This window comes from Caretta caretta, chromosome 1 (assembly GCF_965140235.1).
Source record: "Caretta caretta isolate rCarCar2 chromosome 1, rCarCar1.hap1, whole genome shotgun sequence".
NCBI lineage: Eukaryota > Metazoa > Chordata > Testudines > Cheloniidae > Caretta > Caretta caretta.
In genome coordinates, this window is record NC_134206.1 from 186,882,201 (window position 1) to 186,904,595 (window position 22,395).

Consider the following 22,395-nt stretch of genomic DNA (forward strand, 5'->3'; position numbering starts at 1 on the left):
TGAGCTCTGCATGGTCACCTGCAGCTTGCCACGCTGGCCAAACAGGAAATGAGATTCAAAAGTTCGCGGTTCTTTTCCTGTCTACCTGGCCAGTGCATCTGAGTTGAGAGCGCTGTCCAGAGCGGTCAGAATGGAGCACTCTGGGATAGCTCCCGGAGGCCAATACCATCGAATTGTGTCCACAGTACCCCAAATTCGAGCCGGCAACGTCGATTTAAGCGCTAATCCACTTGTCAGGGGTGGAGTAAGGAAATCGATTTTAAGAGCCCTTTAAGTCGAAATAAAGGGCTTCATTGTGTGGACGGGTGCAGGTTTAAATCGATTTAACGCTGCTAAATTCGATCTAAAGTCCTAGTGTAGACCAGGGCTAAGGAAATGCTGCTTCCTCCAGACCTACATGCGGGGGAGTTCTGCTACTGGACGGGGGAGTTCTGCTACTGGACAGGTTGTCTAGAGCTGTGGTGTGCCAACTGGGGTGAGAGACATTTTCTGAGGGGACGCGAAGAAACTGGGATCCAGCAGGTACTGCTGCCACAATAGAGGGATAAAAATAGACTGGGTATTGTGGGCAGGATGAGATTTTAAAAAGTCCTCCCATGCCACAAACAACATGAATGCCCCAGCCAGCAGCTGCCGCTCTCGGTACGCCTACCTCTGAAGGCAGAACCGCTACCGGCAGCAGTGCAGAAGTAAGAGCGGTGGCTGCTGGCTGGGGCATTCACGTTGTTTGTGGCACAGAAGTACCATTTTTTTAATCACACTCCCATCCCACCCCACACTACCCACTCTGGCATTGTCTGTTGAATTTTTATCCTGCTCCCGCTATTATGACAGCAGGATCTCAGTCCCACTGAAGGGTAGAGCCCTTGGGGAAAAAAACAGACAAAACAAAACACAGTTTCAGATTACATGTAGTGGAGGGGGCATGACAAATTCTGTGAAAGGGAATGGAGTTGCAACTGGAAAAAGTTTATGCACCACTGCTCTAGTGTGGCCTTTGGTATTACTTGTAATGCCTCCATAGTTTTATTTGTTAAACAAGCACTGCGAGCACCGGCCCTGCAGCACTCATTTGGACCAAGTCTCACCACTATTGTATGCAGATGGACCCAAAGTGGCATTGTTGTAAAGCTGAAGGATTCCTGGAAGCCCTAGTGTTGCTGCATCACTGTTGCAATGGGTCCCCCCAGTCTTCTCCAAATGCCCCACAACGCCCCTTCAGGTGACTCTTCTGTTCAAGGCTCTGCACTTCGTAGCCTGTAGGCATCTCTGGCAGGCAGGTTCAACAGTTCAGAGTTTCTTACTTATATATTATGGGCCGAATGAGCCTCCAACAACTATAGCTCATGTCTCTTTGCTAGCCTCTTCCTTCATGAGGTCCATGTATTCCTGTGCAAGCTAGCTAACCTTCAAGGAGCTGTGCTGGGAACTGTGGGATAAGCACCCACAATGCAGTCAAGAGCGTGCGGACAGGTTGTTCTAGTGCACCTGAAACAGGTTGACTGGTGCAGAGGAGCTGCATTGTTGCAATTTACATCAATATAATTTGCAGTGGTACAGTTCTTCAATGGTTACAGGGCTGAAGAGCCTGGTCATTAACCCTCAGATGAGTAACTTATTGCTTATGTATTTCCAGTGGTTTGTATACACAGCACAAACTGGCAAGCAAATTGGATTTTCAAGATTCTCTCATTTTCAAGAAGAGAAAAGAATATATTTAGTGCTAGTGTTTGTAACAGAGAAATAGATTTATTTAGCATTTATAAAGCCAGGTTCCCTTCAATAAATGTGTAACAAACTGAAAGGGTGTGTGGGCACAACCTGATCCATCCATGCCTCATGGGCACCCTGCCCTGCCTGTGCTGGCTAAAACAATATTTCCTTTGTATATTTCATAGTTAATAGGATGTTGAATTACTGTTCTTAGTAATACGTAATATTTAATAATGCCCTTTAGAGTGCTGCATACCAGAACATATGCAGCACTTAACTAGCTCCAGAGATTATCACAGCCAAGTTTGGAACAGCCTAGTGGGAAATTCAGGACTGAGATTTTGAACATGCTGCTCCTGATCACATCAGATTTAAAGTCAGCAGCCCTGAGACACACTTGGAGAGTCTACCAGACCGGTAGGGCCCTGAAAGCTAAGAGTGAAGATCACAGATCTAAATAAAATCAGAGGAACTAGAGGTGGGGCAGACACTGCAGAAAGGAAAAAGGTAATGGATTGCTCTAACTCAGCCAGTAGCGGACTGTTCTGTTGAGAGGTCCAGTTCAGTTTTAAAGCAATAGATGCTCCATCACTTGACTTTGCAAGACTAGTTTACAGTCTCAGATTTGCATCATTATGAGATTTTCCCCCCAAGCATTCAGTATGGCTGTTTTTGTTCAATTTCATCCCTTTAGTCCTAATTCTATCCTCTTGCCCTCTCCTGCCCACCCCTAGAAAATTCTCCCTTAGGTGACTAGAACAGGTAGAGTGGTTATTCTACTGTCATTAGGCCAACATGCTAAGGACTTGCAATATTTCACAGGCGACAGGTCAATGTTCAAGAACAGTTCTGAACAGCAGAAGAGTCATGCTAAGCTAGTAGGTGTTATTTATGTTTGTTTATATCCCTAAGGCAGTTTTTCTTTATTAAAGTACATTGAAGAAGGGGAGGAGGAATAAGACAGGGGCAATGTGAAGTTGTTTCTTATAGACACACAGCAAGTTATGTGCTCTTGGAAAACAGATCTGAAAGATAAATAAGGTCATGCTTTGGGCTTCTTGCCCTCAGACATCCTGAAATATAAGGAACCCTGGGAACACTGTTAAAGGAAATTTAGTAGAGAAAGACCAAGGAAGCAGCATTCGAAGTCCTTTGTATGGTTTGAAAAAAAAGATACATTTGAACAATCTTTCCTTCAACTTTCTGAATACAGCCTGGCTTGTCTTCCTTTGTTTTATGTGGACGGTGTAGGTGGCATGAAAGCCTTAAAAAGGGTTAGAGGTGAACAGTGAGTACCATCACCTTTCAAGATGAAAGATACTCTAAAATATCCGAAAGCACTTTTACAAACATATACTCTGTCCTTGTGTATGCGCACACACAACGCACCACTGAAATGCAACCATGTCTGAGATGGAATGTGGCAGGACAGCTGTTTCAGTGTATGGTAACACTGCAGAACAACAAACTGAGGAGTGTAAGTAAAGAATACCATAGTGAGAAGTTTGGGGAAAAAATAATGGCACTTGGCCAAAATACTACAGTTAACAACCCCTATTCTTAAAAAATGCACCATGTTATTACTAACCATCCGCTAAGTGGCCAGAGTACTTCAGCTTCACATTTCATCAAAAGATGGAGCCTGCAGCAGCCTAGCGCTTCTAACACTATGCTGGGTCATTAGTTCACTAGTGAATTATGGGAGGGGACACGCCTACTGAAACATTATGCAGCACTTGAGATTTTCTTGAAATACTCCCTTCCACAATACCTCCAACTTATCAACGGATGGGTTGACAGTATGACTAGTCAGCATTTTGTGAAATGAGGTTACATTTATCCACATTGCTGCTTTACTTTCTTTGGTCTACCCCAGATACCTCTTCCCCTCCCTTAAGAGCAGACTAGAAAGCCATAATACCTTCATTTTTATCCAGATTCTATTTTTTTAAATAGTGTAAACAATTTACTTATAGCCAATGCAAAAAAAATTAAATACAGTTAAACCCTCTTAAAATAAATACTTTCTGAAGGAATATCAGCTGGAGACTGCTTGCCGACTTATAATAATCCACCATACCCAGGGAAATCCTCTTAAACCTATATCAGATAAAGATTGTAAAACTGTTATAGCGACTAAGCTGACTGGCCAGCCCCAGTATCAAAATGGAAAAATGTCTCCTCCCAGCCCCTCAAAACCACAAGGCAACTCACTACTAATTCAGGTCAAGGTTTCTTTCTGAACACCTCCTCTCCTAGGATCAGTAGGTTTCCGGTATAGGGTGGTGTTTATGTGACCGTTATTCCTACCTACATGCCTCCAGCTTTCACCCTGACCACACCACACGATCCATCGTCTACAGCCAAGCTCTGCGATACAACCGCATTTGCTCCAACCTCTCAGACAGAGACAAACACCTACAAGATCTCTATCAAGCATTCTTACAACTACAATACCCACCTGCGGAAGTGAAGAAACAGATTGATAGAGCCAGAAGAGTTCCCAGAAGTCACCTACGACAGGACAGGCCTAACAAAGAAAATAACAGAACGCCACTAGCCGTCACTTTCAGCCCCCAACTAAAACCCCTCCAACGTGTTATCAAGGATCTACAACCTATCCTGAAGGATGACCCAACACTCTCACAAATCTTGGGAGACAGGCCACTCCTTGCCTACAGATAGCCCCCCAACCTGAAGCAAATACTCACCAACAACCACATACCACATAACAGAACCACTAACCCAGGAACCTATCCTTGCAACAAAGCCCGTTGCCAACTGTGCCCACATATCTATTCAGGGGACACCATCACAGGGCCTAATAACAGCAGCCACACTATCAGAGGCTCGTTCACCTGCACATCCACCAATGTGATATATGCCATCATGTGCCAGCAATGCACCTCTGCCATGTACATTGGTCAAACTGGACAGTCTCTACGTAAAAGAATAAATGCACACAAATCAGATGTCAAGAATTATAACATTCATAAACCAGTCGGAGAACACTTCAATCTCTCTGGTCACGCAATTACAGACATGAAGGTCGCTATCTTACAACAAAAAAACTTCAAATCCAGACTCCAGCGAGAAACTGTTGAATTGGAATTCATTTGCAAATTGGATACTATTAATTTAGGATTAAATAGAGACTGGGAGTGGCTGAGTCATTATGCAAGGTAGCCTATTTCCCCTTGTTTTTTCCTAACCCCCCCCCCTCCGACATTCTGGTTAAACTTGGATTTGTGCTGGAAATGGCCCAACTTGATTATCATACACATTGTAAGGAGAGTGATCACTTTAGATAAACTATTACCAGCAGGAGAGTGGGGTGGGAGGAGGTATTGTTTCATGGTGTCTGTGTATATAATGTCTTCTGCAGTTTCCACAGTATGCATCCGATGAAGTGAGCTGTAGCTCACGAAAGCTTATGCTCAAATAAATTGGTTCGTCTCTAAGGTGCCACAAGTACTCCTTTTCTTTTTGCGAATACAGACTAACACGGCTGTTACTCTGAAACCATTTAAGTTGGATCTCCAAGTCTGAGTAATGTGGAAACAGTACAAACAGCATCAATCTGAAAAGTACATTAGATTTAAAAAACAAAAACAAAAAAACCACACAATCCGATGCATTATTAGAAACATGGTTAGAATTATTTGTTGCTGCAAGTATTCTATAGTTTACATGGTGCCCCTTTAAAAAAAAAAAGACAGCAAAACTGTAGTCACTATTGAGAGGGAACACTGATTGGTGACCAAAAAGGTATACACAAGCAGAGACAGAAGCAGGCTGGTTTTACAATGGGTATTGAACTTCTTCTCCTGCTATGCTGGGACTTGGTTCTTCCTTCACATGGGGAGGGGATCAGACTTATTTTGTGCCTCAGGGCTGGCAAAGAATAGCACTGGCATCAGCAGCAAAAACAGCTGCCCCTGCCTCTAAGGAGCAGACAGAGACAGACAGACGCAGAAAACCCAAACTTAAGACTGGAGATGGAGAAAGAAGGAAGGAATACTACAGGGAAAATGAATTAAAAAAGAGCAGGGGGAGGGCAGAAACGTAGCAAAACATCCCCAAGAGAGGCAGCAGGAAAATGGGAGATGTGAAACGTGAAATTTTTGCTGGTAAAAGAATAATGGCCTGCTCCATTATAGAATTTCTCAGAGCTGCATCTGGCTGGAGCTGCAGGGACTGTATTTCACTTTCAGAGTTCACTGAGCAATTGCTAAGGCAGGGGACGGGTGCCATATGTTAGCAGCTGTGCTCACAGTTATCACTTTCCCCACTTAATGCTGAGAGACTCTTTTGAAGTACAGAAGCAGAGAAACTGCTCTCCCCTGCCACTCATTATTCCAGCAAAGCATTCAGAAACACCAACAGGGTCTGTCAGCAAGTCAAAAAACAGGTCCCAAGGCAGAAGAGTTGCCAAGCTGCTTTGACCAATCAACTCCCATTGCATGTGTCACAGGGAGACACAGAAGCAGAAGAGATGGATGCTTCTCTCCTGCCCTTTGGCAATGCAGCTATGGCTGCAGGAAGTTCAAGAAAAGGGACTTAAATGCTTTCTCTCTGCCAGCTTCCCTCTGATGTCTGGAACATCTTTACAAAAAGGGACTTGGACGCACGTACCAAACTCTGTTCAATCTCAACATTAGGGCTCACTCACCCCACCACCTGCTAGCCCAGTCTTTCCAATCCTGGCTCCTCTCTCTCACTCTTTTTATTGTTATATAGCATATTCCATCTCAAAGACCTTTACAACCGTTAGAGTGCTGCACAAAAAAGTTTCCTGCATATAGCAAACGGGGCTTCATCTGAAAGAGCCCCTCATGTCCGGAACTCAATTCACCTACCTGGGAAGGATAAAAGGATCAGTGCTGTGGTTCGAAGCAATCAAAGGGTTTATCGACACTGACACTTCACATGCAGCAAGACAGGGTGTGAACGTACAGCACACTAGCTTGCTCTGCACTAGGTGGCCACATGGACCCTGCTACCGCACACACGCACATACACAAAGTTCTGCAGTGTGCTCTGAGCATTTCAAACAAGCGTGTGTCAAAGGGCAGCATGGAACTTTTAGTGCATGGAAGATGGTGTATACACTAAAACGTATTTACTACATGAGGACTCCTATTAAAAGAGGTATATGCAGAGCCGTGGCGCATGAGAGATTAAAGAGGGAAGATTCAATCAGCAAAGCAGAGGGAGCAGGCAAGGTGGCTGATCCAACTGCTACTTCCGCTCCAGAACAAAGGTCAGTGCAAGGCTGCAGCCAGCAGACTGTATAGTCCCTCTGAACTGACACTTGTAAGGCAGAGGGCATGAAAGAAAAGCTAGTTGATGTTCCCAACAGGCCATTAGCAGCACGGACACCTGCAGGGAGCTATGAGCTGCTTGCAAGAGTCAAGCATTAGTGGAAGCAGTGACCGAGTTCAAACTGATGCTTGTGAAAACAGCATCATGCGGACGAGATTATTTTAGTGTCAAAGAGGTATGTTTGAACTGACCAGTCTGGTTTCACTATCCAAACTAACAGACATGCAAAAAGCCACAAACATGACAAGTCCTGAACTTTAGAGTCAAGTCCAGCATTTGGGTCTTGATTTTCCTCCCCATGTCAGGTAAAAAGCATCACAAATCAAGCAAGTACAAACTGGCAGAGGGCTTGTTATAAAGACTAAATTATGTTTGGAGGGGAGTGTAACCTGAAAATCTTTTATTAATTTCTAAAAATGCACCTAACTACTACAGAAATGAAAAAAAGTATAGAGATTCACTCAAAAAAATCCAAAGATCATAACATTAAAAACCCACTCCACATGTCAGCTAAAATTAAAAATTAGCCCTACCCGCATCAGGAAGAATCCAGGAAAATAAATGGAACTTTATAATGTGCTGTAAAGGACTGTAACTCCAGGTTCACTGGGGTGGCGGAAGGACAAAAATAGATTAGTTCCACAATGGAGATCCCCACACTGAAGAGGTCATACCACCAGCCCCCTCCTGCTTTCAGACTATTTGCCATTAGGAACACGTTCTAGCTGAGGCTCTGCAACTTGCTTAGTTTCCTGTGTATATGTTGGGGTAGAGGAGGGATGTCAAATCCTACAATAATAATAAAGTCAGGTATGTAATTCCAATCTGATAGAATAGCACATGGCATACTGCAACAAAAGGTGAACAACAGACTGTTTAAACAGGAGATGAATAATAGGTGCATAATAAAGATATGCAAAATGAATGAAGCAGAGAAGGTAGGTCAGATGCTCCTATTTACCTTCTCTCATAATAAAAGAGCAAAGGGATATTCAATTGAAAGAGATACCTTCCAGTGTAAAGCTGAAAGGAAGTACTTTAAAAAACCACACACAATGCACAATTAATCTATGGAACTCATTGCAGCAGGGTATAATTAAAGAGCTTAGCAGGATTAAAAACGATCAGCCATTTCAAAAGATACTGAACATCCAGTTATGGCAACCGGATTTTTTTTTTTTTTAAAGTTCCGAAGGGATATGAACCCTCTTGCTTCAGAGCATCAGACATCTAAATGATTGGGACGAGGAGGAAACATCCTTTTCTAGAGAGTTACGTTAATCCACTGTTGTCCACTTTGGGGTTTCTTGTACCCTCCTCTAAAGCATCCAGTACTGATCACTCTTGCAGACAAGATACTGGACTATCTGGACCACTTATCTGATTCAGAATAGCAATTCCTATTGCCCTAATAATTTTAGAAAATATTAGAAGATGTTCTTAAGTGGCTACACAACAGTTTCAAGAAACTGGGAAACAGGCAAGTAGGACAAGAAGTGACTCTCCATTCAATGTGATTTATTAGACACAGCAGAAACTTAATATTTTTGCTTCTTCTAACACCTTTCACTTGAGGATCCAAAGCCACTCTACAAATATTTAGTTCAAGTCCTTGTAACACACCTGTAGGGTATTATCCCCAATTTACTGATGAGGAAACCGTGACAGATGACAAGTGATTTACCCAAGGTCATGTAGCAAGTCAATGGCAGAGACCGGAACGGAACCCAAGAGCCTTGAACCCCAGCTTCCTCCACTAAAGTGCCAGAATCAGACCAAGAGCCCTCCTTTGGTGAGATGATTCTCACAACTGAACCCACTGCAGTTGAGACGTAAACCCATTTGATGTATGCCACCTCTCATCTTTTCTAGACTCAGAAAAAACAGGGACAAAAGATGAGGGTGGCATGTCAGATGTATTTACCAAACGACTAAAACACAGTAGGATTCTGTAAAGGAGGGGTGGTTGCAAAAAGATCTTGGCATGGATACAAGGAAAGGATGACAAAGAAGAAAAAAAAACAGACTCCGAGGACTAGAGGAGAGCAAAGAAAGTTCCCAGAGCTCTAATACCAGGATGACAGGGGCCATGTAAATTGATACATTACAGTAGATATTTTATTAGACCAATTATAAGGGAGTCTGAGAGCACAGGATGCTGCAACTCTGAGGGGACTAGCAACTCACACTGCTGTGGAGCAACATATATAGCTCAATGAGCAAAGTGACCTAGAGAGCTCACTATCCCCTGGAAAGCAGAAATTCTAGCCAGATGAGAAGCAATTCTGGACCTGCCTCTTACCGATAGGCTGCTTTGCCTGAAGAACCACACCTGGGTGTGTTGGGATAGTCAAACTGAAGTAATCAGGACAGCCCAAAATTCTGTTAAACTGAAGTCTAGGATCCTTTTATTCTTCCCTTCTGTATGGAGGCTCTGTCTATACTACAAATTACTTCGGTATAATTTACGTCACTCCAGGGTGTGAATAATCCACACCCTGAGCGACGTAAATTACACCGAACTAAACGCTGGTGTGGACAGCGGTATGTCAGCAGGAGATAGCTTCTCCTGCCAACATAGCTACAGCCTCTTGGGGAGGCAGGAGTCAGGGCCATCCTTAGGCATATGCAGCATACACAGCTGCTTAGGCACCCGAAAATTTGGGGCACCCCTGGGTCTTAGTGTCCACACTTCTCCCCGCCTCTTCCTATCACTGTTCTAATCTGACCCTTCCTGCCGCCTCTTCCTATCACTGTTCTAATCTGACCCTTCCTGCAGGCTCCCACCACAGCTGGCTGCTGCAGGCTGGTGAGTCTTCCTCTAGAGGGGATCTAGTTCTTAAAAGTGAAAAAGCCTTCCAGACCTATTAGCACAACATTGAAACTATTAAAGAGCAATTCAAGTGGTAATGGAGCCATTTAAAATGCATTTGCCAACCCCCAGGTATATATTCAAAAAGAAAAGGAGTACTTGTGGCACCTTAGAGACTAACCAATTTATTTGAGCATGAGCTTTCGTGAGCTACAGCTCACTTCATCGGATGCATACTGTGGAAACTACAGAAGACATTATATACACAGAGACCATGAAACAATACCTCCTCCCACCCCACTCTCCTGCTGGTGGGGTGGGAGAAGGTATTGTTTCATGGTCTCTGTGTATATAATGTCTTCTGTAGTTTCCACAGTATGCATCCGATGAAGTGAGCTGTAGCTCACGAAAGCTCATGCTCAAATAAATTGGTTAGTCTCTAAGGTGCCACAAGTACTCCTTTTCTTTTTGCGAATACAGACTAACACGGCTGTTACTCTGAAACAGGTATATACTGTCAGTTTCTGAATTTACTGACAAAACAGTTGTGAATTACTGTAATATTTATTCAGAACATGTTAGTCTACAGGACCTTAGTTTAAAATTTGCTTTAAAATATTTCATTAGTGTGTTGCTGAAGATTATAAAATCACATCTCTAAAAAAATCCTTGCATAGATTTTTAGATGCACAATGTGAGTATTCATCTTTAGCCTTAAACGCTTGGATCTTCAGACATAGTTTTTAAAATAAATCCTTCAAAAGACCACCCTTATCTAAAATACGCATGCGAGCCCGGGCTGCCATCGGGCACAGGGGCATCAGTTTAATAATATTGCACAGGGCCCCATAAATCCTAAGGATGGCCCTGGCAGGAGTTAAACCAACAGAAGAACTCTCTCCCATCGGCTTAGAGCGGGGCAGCTGTGCTGCTGTAATGTAGACATAGCCCTTAGATAGAGGTTTTTTTAGAACACAGTCCCCTGCCCACCCTAGTACCAAAAAACAAAGAGGACTGGGGGGGAGAGAGGGCTGGAGGAAAAAGCCTCCATTGTATTAGCCTGGCTGAGGTCTCATTTTGTGCCATTTTACAGCTTTCACTTTAAATAGCTAATTGTCACAAGCTCAGCAATATTTGTGTCGTAGCGCTGGAGCCAATTGCACTGCCTCCCCAGGCATCTGCCTCTCACCTGCACACGCGGGACAAACTCCTTTCTTGGGGGAAAGGCAGCTTTTAAAAAGCCTGCAGGAACCATTCCTGTCCTAAACTGCACACCATGCTCCCCCATCATTACCAGTCTGTGTTACAGTCCTCTCCAACCTCTAAATCCCCCTGGAATGAAGCCACCTGTGCTCCAGCTGACAGAATAAAATAAGAGCTACACAAGGCCACAAGACCCATTAGAGCACAGTGATTGCTCAGCCACATGATAATGAGAAGCCAGGAGATATGAAGCAGGAATTCAAGGGAAAGGCATAATTTTTCCTTCTGCTTTGAGCAGAGATTGTCCATGGTTGCATTTCTTGAGGAGGGACCATGTAGAGGATGGTGAGAAATCCATCGCAGACAGATGTGTTCTCTTCCTCTCTCTCCTCTGCCACAACACATTCCTCCCATCCCTAACCCCACTTTCACTTTGCTCTCTGTGTGAAGAACTTGCATCCCAGGCCAAGGAAAGAGGCCAACTCCCTTCTGTCTAAAACTGGACTACAGATGTTTTTAGTGATCAATACGGAGGGAAATGCTAGATCCATGCAAAATGCAAGGAGATGTAAAAAGTGTTTCCCCCCTATTCCCAGCTCAGTCAATGCACCTTAATCCTGCTTCACGGCACACCTCTTATTTGAGTCCTGGGGCCCCCATACACAGGTCTGTCTCAGTCTGGATGGGGCAGGCAGGCATAAATCTTTAAAATAAGACAGATTTTTAAAATATGTTTTCATCAGCTGAAGCGATACATCCCCCACAGTTCCCTAATCAAGTCCCATCTGTCCTATGTCCTGTATGGAAAACACCCAGCTACCTGCCATGTTTGATACATTACTAAATGCTGGTCACACCCAATGAGAATCCTAAAGGGAGCGACACCAACAGACGAGCCCAAGTGCGTTGGATTTCAGTCAGGGGAGGAAGGACAGTAGATCTGTTGGCCGTGGGTGCAGTGTTCGTAGGAAACGCCACGCCAGGCACAGCGGCTGTGTAGCAAGGCGGAATACCAGGCTGCAGGGCCACCGTGCCTCACAGCTCATTACTTCTGCTCCTTTGCCTGCTTCCAGGAGGCCAGATTTAGGATTCAGTGGAGAAGACATATGCCGTCCCCCTCACCCACATCCCAACCGCGTCAGTCATGCTAGGACTTCAGGAAAAGAGAGCAGCAGGCAGAGTGTTTCTCTCAGCCGGGTGGCTTGTTACTACAGCTGGAGAAGGAGCCAACAGGAAAAGGAGTAGCAATATAAATGCTGCAAAGGTCTGGTTCCTCCACACCTTTGCCCTCTCAGGACACCTCTCAGTGTCATACTGTGACCTGCGAAAGACAACAGAGAAACCACAGCAACTGGGCAGCCCTCGCGGGTGCAGTGATGTAACTGAGTCAGCTTGCTGCCCCTAGGGCCAAGTCACGAGGAGAATGCGGGGACTGCAGAGACGCCAACAGCTGACTGAGCTGTAAAGAGGAGGAGACATCACACACACAGCCCAGCATGGGAAGTGGGTGAAGACTGAGAGCAGCAAGAGGAAAGGTATTGGCTTTGATGCTTGTTGGCCAGGAGGAGCTTGGCACAGAATACAGATTAAGTGCCAGTCTGCACAAGGTGAGCTAGGCTTACTTAGACTGGACTGGCTGGGCAGGAACAAAATCAATGAGTTGGGGGTATAGCTGGGTTAAGAAAGCGTGTGGGGGGGGGCCACCAAATTCTAGTTAGCCCTATTCCAACCCTGCTAAATTTCCAACTAAATCTGCCCAGTCTCCCAGAAAGGAGAGGTCACCAACACCCCCAGTCCCAGCTCTCTTTAGTATGAACTAGCCAGATACCCGGGGGCTTTGCATTGCAGATTCTACATTGGAGACAACTGTGCTCAGTTGCTTTTGGTTTTTAAAGTCAGAACCAAGACACAATCTTCAGAGTGCCCCTACAGCTCCACCACTTTCAGAGCAGAAAAAAATCAGGATGAAACGAGAGGATGAAGGCATGAAGAGTTCACATAGCTCCTTTGATGTAAGCCTTGGGATATGGCAGGGCCCTGATACAGCTAACCAAACCTCATACGTGATGGCCCCAGGTTCCTTTACAGGGCAAAGAATGCCTGCAATCGGCTGAATTCTGCAAGGAACTCCCTTCAATATGCCAAGGGGTCTTCTCAGTTGACCTAGCAGGTCTTTTCCCATCTCTAACTTCTATGAACTGGGATTTAGTGTTGCAGCCTGCCCATTTTTCATAAATTCACAGCACCTGAAGATAAACACCTCAAGGTGTTTTAGGAGCACCTCAGGTTGTGGGCTTCAAGAAATACCAAGCAAAGCTGAGGGGGATCGAGCCCAACCCCAGATTCCCTATACACACAGAGGAACCCTCATCTTGCTGTGTATTGAGCTATAAAACAAAAAAAAAATAATTTCCTGATTTTTATTAAATGTGGGAAGAAGTGAACCTTCAAGCCCAAGTGACGTGACTTTAAAAATACCAAATCAGTCCAACAGTTAACGATTAAGTGTCTTGGCTTCATAGCACAAGGCACCTGTTCCAAGCAGGAGAGAACAAACACCACAATAGCTTAGTGTGAAAACACTGGCCAAAAGGAACAGTTAACAGGATGCATTAGCACAGCAAGAGGTCACTGTGCTGACAAGGAGTCAAACAGCAGCTATCTAAGGCAGGCTGCACTAGAATCCCACCTGACCTCAGAGCCAGATGGCTCTAGATCCCTCAGACCTGTTCAGAGAGCCTTCCCTGATAGCCAGGTCCCAGAGCCACCTTTTGTAACTAACAGGAACATATTGTTCAGTTACCATTTACCATGAACCACAACAGCACTAGGCGATCCAAAAGCCCAGACTATGCAGCTTCTAAACCCTTCCCATGCCCCTCTCCATACCCCACGTGTCCCACATCGATTTTTTTAGCATCTCTATTCTCTCTCTCACCAGCCTCTCTACTGCCAAAAAAAGCCGCTCAACCTAATGAGGAATTTAAAAATTTATAATTGAATGAAAGGAAAAATGGTTGGCTCCACTTCGGAGAAAATGAGAACAGTAACTCACTCAAGGCTCAGCAGCTCTTCTTGAACGGGTATGCTTTACTACTGCGTGGGCTAACGGAAACGGAGGACACACACGTGTGCAAACAAGAACCCAAGAGGAGGAAACCTGGCTGCAAACCTCACGCCGTCCAGTAACTAGAAGCATTCCCCAACCACCCACCCACAAGGAGTCACTGCCCTGACTCACAGGGGGATTTTTCACATTAGCCAACAGAATCCTGGCATCTTGCAGAGCAGAGACTATTGCATTTCAGGTGAAAAAACTGCCACTGAGCAGAAGAAGAAACAGTTGATTGCCCCACATGACCTGCTAACTTTGCCAGCTTCCTCCTCTGGCTCCATTCCTGTAGGTGAGCCCCATACTACCCCCCTCAGGAAGGGAGCTCAGGGCAAATTTGAACATGCTTTCCCCAAAAGGCAGGATGGGATGCAACTGCTGTTTAGTGGTGTTTAAAAGGAAGGCAGAGAGAAGCAGCCAGTGTTTGTTAGCCCCAGATCTAAACCAGTTAGGCAGGCAACACATCTAGGATTTTCAGGGCAGGTCCTATCAGCTTCCCTGGGAGGAAGGGACAACTTTACAAAGCTAGTGCACTTCCGCTACAAAAAAAGTCACAAGCCACATTTTCCTGTATAATGACAGGTTTCAGAGTAACAGCCGTGTTAGTCTGTCTTTGCAAAAAGAAAAGGAGTACTTGTGGCACCTTAGAGACTAACCAATTTATTCAAAAGCTCATGCTCAAATAAATTGGTTAGTCTCTAAGGTGCCACAAATACTCCTTTTCATTTTCCTGTAGGAAAGCAACTTGAAGTCCCAGTTGCCTATGAAAGCTTTGTCTCCTATTTGTCCCCTATCATCTACTTCTTAATGGGCAAGCAAGGTGAGAGAAGGCCAGTTGTCAAGGTCCAAAGTATTCCAACAACACATCCCTTCCCTCTCTCATAAATCACCAAGTGGAAGCCCTCATCACAGGCAGAACCTGAACTCTGATCCCCCTCATGACACGCCCAACCACCTGAGCAAGAGGGCCCAGGTTCAAGCTTAGGGGGTACTTGGCTCCACTCCGTCTGTAAAGAGCACTTAGGCCAAGTCACCTCTCAGAGTCTTCACCATCTGCCCCAACCTAGGAGACCCACATCCCTTCCCCTTCACAAAGAGGTTACTTTCCACCCCCATAACCCACTTGCAACCGGTTCTCTTCCACCCTGGCAGGCAGAAGGTGTCCCACTCCACACCCATGCAACAGCACAGAAGGCTTGGTCTTCCTTCATGCAGTCACCTAGCAGCCTCTTATTGACCTCTCCCCCTGACCAGATAGCCCTCATGTCTCCATGACACAGCTCCTCCAGTTAGCCACCTTCAAACTCTAGAAGCTGGCCAATTCACAAGATGTCCATCCCTAGCCCCAGCACAACATTAGACTGGCCTGCTGGAAAGAGTTTGCTAGTTCAGAAGTTTGCAGTGCCCCCAGTGTGCAGCTCTCCACTTTCTCCAAGAGCTAACTCCCCTCTTCCCTACCAGCAGCTTTCTGCTTCCATCACTATTTCAGATGCAGGAGTCATGCATCTACTCTAAATTCTTCTTCCACCCCATGGATCACTCTGCTCCTTCACCTAGCTCTCCTACTCCTGACTCAGGAGCCCCTGATATCCCCGCCCGCCTTGCCCTCCAATCACTGTCCCCTTCCCTATCCACCATCTTCTCCCCATTCATGAATGCTTAAAATAATTCAGGAATTAAATTGTTAAACTCCAGGTTAACATCCATAATCCTAAAGGGTTAAAAGCCTTCAGAGAGCTAGTGATTGCTCAGAGTTGGGAGAGGGAGACAAAATGATTTGGAAACCAGTCTATTTTCTGCATTTCTCTGCCCTTGTTACTTCAGCTTCTAGGGACGGTTTATATTAAAAACCAAGATCTACGTTCCTTAGGAGTCCATCTGCTCCTGCTATTTATATCCCCACCAGAGGTCAGAACCCTCTGTTTTACATGGTGACAACTGAGATGTCACAAATATGTCACAGACAGATGAACGTGACTTCTTGTGGGGGAATAAATACCAGGGAAGATGTACTTATATGAAAAAAAGATTTTGGTTATTTAAAACTGCTCCTTAGACATTAAGGAAATGAGGAAAGACGTACACAGAAAACAGAAGACAGCACTGTCCAAAGAGACTGATTTGCAAAGATTCCCCAGAAGACACCTTTGAACACTTTCCTCCAAAAATTTAAGCTTGTAAGGAGAGAGAGAAAAGCCTAGTCAAAGCAGTGTTTTCATGATCTCTGACAATATGTAACTGTTATATTCTTATTATATTATTTCCCAAAAATATCAATCCCAAGTTGTTTTTCTGAGGCTGAAATCCTCTAAAATGCCAAATTCTGCACATTCAGCTGTAGGGTGAATAAGCAGCAATGCTTTGCCATGCTACAGCACTTTTTGTCCCAGGATATCTAGCACTTGACAAACATTAACTGATTTGCACGCTCCTACGAGTTAAGTCACTATTATCCTCATTTTACAGATGGGAAGACTGAGACACAGAATTTACCCAAGGTCACAGGGCAGAGTCAGAAGGAGAACACCGATGCCCTTGCTTCTAGCCACACGCTCCTTAGCAGAGGACATCGCACCACCTGTTCCAACCACAAAGCTATGCTTATTCTGATACACCCAGGGTGGGTAAGAGTGGATCAAATCTCTACCCACAGCAGCACCCCAGTTGTTATCCCACCCAGTTATTCTAAAAGCGGGGAGCATAGTGAGCTGATTACAGCATGGCACTCGGAGTCAGGCATTCTGGAGTCTGTTCCCAGCTCTATTTAAGATTCACTGAGACACCTTAGGCAAGGCATAATCTCTATGCCTGAGCTCCCTCCTTGTTAAATTGGGATACCACTGACCTAAACCTGACAGAGGCTTTAATTAAAGTTGGAAAACAACTCCGAGATCTTTTCTCTGAAAGGTGCTAGGAAAATGCCAAAACAAGGCAGCTCTTTCCGATTCGTCTAGTACAAAGGAAAAGACAACCTCATCACCCTCACCACAGGAAGCTCATCCCACTCCTTGTTCATTTCATGATCCATTTCAACATTTCCCTCTTTAATGCAGACCTCATGAACCTTGTCTGGCTGATTGCCTTTATGTTTATCTAGCACTGGCTTCCTCTCTTCCCTGCCACACAATTTTGCCCCCCTTTGGCATGAAAGCTCTCTTCTCTGTACTGGCATCTGGAACAGGCTTCCTATTTTCTGCACATAAATCTACTCCATGTCCTGCTTTCAGCCAAGATTTGAAATGCCTTTCCCCCTCGTCTATGCCTCTTGGTTTCTCTCCTCTTATAAGTTATATTACTGGAGTCTTAATTTATTCTCTTATGCTGTCTTTATACCATTGTTTCATATAATTTATACTATATACATTCTCTTCTCTTGTATTTTCTCCTTACTCAAGCATTTTGGGACACAGCATGCATGGGAGACACCACACAAGGGGCTTAATGAATTCTAGTACAGTCAACCCAGGATGAAGCCAATACTTAGTGATCTGGGTTCCAGACGACCGAGATAAAGCAAATACCTTACCCATCAGTTTCATCTTGGCGCTGTAACTCCCGAAGTACCTCTCGTCGGTGGTGGGTGTGTGGCACTCATACTCGCCGGCATCCCGATCCTGGAGCAAAGTGATGTGCAGCAGGGCAGAGTCCCCCTGTACCCTCTCTACATAGATCTCTCCACTCCGCACACGCTGGGTGTAGATGGCGTAAGGGAAGGAGGGATCCATGGTGCTGATAATCTGCACTTCCCGCTCTGGGGCAGATGGCAGGTAAATGGACCACTGGAAATTCTGCTCTGAGGGACCCTGGTAGCCACTGACCTTGCACCAGATGGTGATGTGGGAGCCCTCAGTACGGTATAGAGGGCCTTCCTGAACGGTGACCTGACGCTGTGCCAAGGCCATGCCTGTAAAAAAGAGGAAGGGCAAAAAGTTAGTCCAAAAAAATTAAAAGGTAGTCCACAGACTTTGCTATTTAGCAAATTAATACTTCATACACACACACCCCCTTTCACTTAGATACCATTCAGTACTCAAGACAGCCATAGGGGATGGTTAAGTACCACCCTAACCTTGCAGATGGGCACATATATGATGAGTGATTTGCCCAAGATCAAAAAGGGAGCCACGAGCTGAGCTGTGAACAGAATCCAGGTGTCCTGACAGCCAATCACTGGACAGCACTCTATGCCCCACCCCAGTTAGCAATTTTCTTATGCCTGCACCCTGTAAGTCACTATTGATATGAAAATTGTTTAAGAGTCTGAATCAAAATGCTTTGGGCTTTGTCACTGCAACCTCCTAGCTGCTTCACAGTTGCTGACCAAAAGTAAAGCATCTTAAGAGATCCGTTAAAAGAAGTTTTAGTTTGGACTAAGACCTTTTCCTGCAGTGCTAAGAACCCAGACCCACGACTATTGTGTTAGCACAATAAGAAACCAGATCAGAAAGTGAAATGGATCACGCCAGGGTCACTGTCCAAGTTGGGTCAAAAACTAAAAACAACACTGGAGGTGAAAAGCTAGGATAATGATTTTTAAATTTTGGTTTTAAACATCTAAGGTGTTAACATAGGTGAGGGATATTTTTAGCATTGTTTTTATCTTGGCAGCATCCTTTTAAAGAAGGGGAGGAGACATGGGGAGAAAAAAATAACAGCATTTAGCACAGTGATAGACACATACTGGGGCTAGTCACTCCTTGCTGCTTGGATCAAGATGGAGCATTGCATGGTGGGACATGTGATCTCTGCAGGCTGTTTAGAATAGAGAGGATGACTGCAATCTGCTGCATTTTATACCAATTATTTACGACCTGGCAGCCCCGGCATATGGATAGCACAGCCCACAACGGGCCGGTGTTCAGGAACCTCCAAATTACTGAAATCTGGTTTGTTTGCATCTACATCCAAGGTTCTGGAGTTTGGCGATCAAAGTGGGTACTCAGTTATTGAGTTACCAGCAGTATGTACACATTGCAAGGCCAATCGCCCTGGCTCCTGTTACTGTTTACTTGTGATCATAAAACAGCAATAAGCCGATTTAAAGCAGCCCAGCATAATCATGTTTGCCAATGTTATCCATTTTTAAAATAAAATATAATAATAATGCTGAATTCCAGAGGAGAATGTAATCTTTTCAAAAACTAACCACTGCAAGTGAAAGAGGTAGTTTGCCATCTGAGGATTATTGACTCAAGCCCTCCCCTCCCTGAGGACAGCAGAGTCCAGATATGAAGTTTTCCCAGCAGAAACCTTGGAACGAATCCAGAAGAGACTGTTCTTACCAGCTCTAAAACAAATTGTGAAAAATGGCTCAGCATATCCATCAGGCCATGCAGCTGAACAGATGGAGTGCAATGCAAACTATTAACTTGGGCTCAGCTCACTGCTGCTCCAAATTATGTTTCTTTTTCCTCTTTATGAAATAATGTGATTTAAGAGGAAGAAAGGAATATCTAGCACACTGGAAGCTGCGGGGCGGGAGCAGGGGTGGGTCAGGAAAAGCAGACACAAAGGCTCCTATGCTGCTAGTCATGCCAGTATCTCCATCCCAATGGTGCCAAGGCACAGGTTACACTGTTGCCAATGACGCCAATACCCCAATTCCCTGCCCTGTGGAGTCTATATTACATATTTTATTAAAGATTGCAACACCAAACAAAAGTCTTGCAGGAAAAAAATAGTTTGTGACCACGTAATTAAAAATGGTATCATAATGCATTATGCATACACACAACGGGAGAAAGCTAGCGTGGCACAGGCAGCCTAATTCTGGCACTTCCTAATTCCTTAGGAATGCATCACTTGATTATAAAAAGTTATTTTAATGCAATGCTTTTGTTTGTTCTGTTTGTTTTAAAGTGTAATTTCCTAGGTTGGTCAGTTTGTTTTAAACAAATTGAAAAACAAGTTCTATCACTTGTAAACTTTTTGACCCCCCCACATAGGTCACCAGCACGACTGGGAACTTTAGATCCATAGCACAGTACTCTGCCACCTGAACTAGAGAAGTAACTGCTAGCAGTAGTAGGCCATTATCACCTGTGGACCAGCACTAAAGGAGAATGACAGTCTGTTGTCAGCAAGTATTTGTGAAACCCACTGGCATACAAATGTTGGGGCTCAGGAATCTTGGGTTCTATTCTAGGTTCTCAAGGGAAGGAGTCTTTACAAACACTTCTTCCCAGGTCATCCTCTGTATCACAGTTGGCATCTTTCGTCCCTGTCCTCTAGTATCTCCCCAAGCCCCATCTGTCCTGATCTACCCCAGACCTCTTCTCCCTCCCCTCTTCTCTCCCGCTTGGTTCCTGTCTGCCACAAGCCTGTCCCATCCTCTTCTCTTACCCTCTGCCCCATCCCTCACCCATCTGGATTTCAGACAGATGGCTTCCCTTCCTCCTCCTCTACACGGCCACGGCATGAGCAGAGTGAGGCATTGAGAGCCCAGGAGAAAGTTTCCCTTTTCTCAGTTCCAGTACCCCACATCAGAGCAGCCCCCAGCTAACAAGAGCAGCAATTACAGATAAAGTCCTGTTGAGTATGATCCTGTCTGGAGCTGAACAAGTGCTGTGCTGATGGAGAATGCTCAGAGCAGATAGAATGGTCCAAGAATTTTACTGCCAGCCTATAACAACAAGCCTCTATTGAACATGTATGAACTGTGATTTTCAAAGTCTTATAGTTTTGGTGAATTTTCATGAGGACCACAAACAGCATGTCTCCAGCACTAGAGTGAGACCCCCACCACCTTGCCAAGCATCAAGCCCCTGCTCCAAAGCACAAGGCAGCAGCTCCAGAGTTTTTCCATTGTAGGAACGTTTGTGATCCCCCCCCCCCCCACACACACACCTTTTTCACCCCCTCTAAGTTTCCTCTAACCTCATGCTCAAACAGCTGTACCATCTTTGCTAAAGCTTTCTAAAAAACTCAGCTTCAGAGAGACACCCAACATGGAAAACTTCAGCATAAAGGTTAAAGTTTTGCATGGTTATAAGCAACTGAAAACAGGGCCTTACAATGGAAAGAGTTAGGCAACTTTAAATTACAGTAGTGACACATTGAGCTTCTCCCAGTCAATCTAAGAGCTCATCCACCTGGGGCATGGGGTAGGCGTCAAAGTTAGAAACTGCTTTCACCTTCCTGAAATCTGTGCAGAAACATAGTGAGCCATTAGGCTTTGGGACCAGCACAATAGGACTCCTCCAGTCACTCTGGGACTCTATCACCTCAAGTCCCAACATGGTTCTGATCTCTTTCTCTACACCCCCCACTCCCTGAACTTGCTGGGGATTGGTCAGAGCCCTTCTCTTATTACCTTACCAGGTTCTGTATTAATATAGTATTGTGTTAGGAATGTCTTCCTGGGTAGGGCCGAGAATACCCATGGAAAAGCGGTCACCAGCTGGAGTGCCTGTTCCTTTTGCTTATTGTTTAAGTTCTTCCAGAGGATCACCAAGCATTCTTTTAGGAATTCTTTACCTTGGGGACCGTAGGGAGGCGGTGTGGTTCCCCAGTGCCCCGGAAAGGGACAAGCTCTGCCGGACACCAGAGTGGGTGGAGCCAGAGCATTCTAAGCCCGCCCCCCAGAGGATCAGAGGCCGGACAGGAAGTATAAGAGCTCAACCCCAGAGCTCACTCGAGAGGCAGCTGCTGGAGAGGCCAGACACCTCCGGCCCAGCTCCCGCCGGGGAGACTCCAGCAACCAGCAGCAGACCTGGAGACTGGCCTGACCGGCCAATATTCAACGTGGACCAGTGTATGGGAGAGTTGCCGAGCCTACCCTCCAGAGCCTAGGCCTCCAGGCCAACCCACACCTGGGGACGATCTAGTTACAGTGTATTCATGGTGACATACAACCCTACCCCAGTGCTCAAGTCCAGCTGACCGTGGATGGGGTCACGTGACCGACGGTGGTCACCCTGGCTCCTCGACTCTCCTACCCGGTGATCCTGGGGCGGGACTGGCCAGACTTCCCAGAAGTCCTCCGCTCAAACGCCAAGGAGAGTCCTGCAGTTGCCCCAGTACTGGAAGGGGGCCTCCCTGAGGCCCAGTCATAGGGGGGAGGAGGCACCAGACCAGAGCGGACAGGAAGAAGAATCCAAGAATTCCCCTCCGGGAATTGCTGCTGAACCCCTGCTTCGCACCAACTTTTGCTGTGACCAAAGGGCAGATCCCGCCCTTAGTCACACTTACAAGCAACTAGTCACTGTCGATGGGGCCGTAATTGACCCAC

The 22,395-nt window shown here is 45.4% G+C and overlaps 1 protein-coding gene across 3 annotated transcripts in view; it reads right to left on the reverse strand.

The window, feature by feature from the left end:
* The window catches only part of IGSF3 (immunoglobulin superfamily member 3), a 170,474-nt gene that overhangs the window by 101,958 nt on the left and 46,121 nt on the right, over nt 1-22,395 (reverse strand). For all 3 annotated transcript variants that reach the window (XM_048869324.2, XM_048869314.2, XM_048869333.2), the window contains one exon: nt 17,692-18,069. In XM_048869324.2, the coding sequence (XP_048725281.2) occupies nt 17,692-18,069 (378 nt within the window). The remainder of the gene's footprint in view (nt 1-17,691; nt 18,070-22,395) is intronic.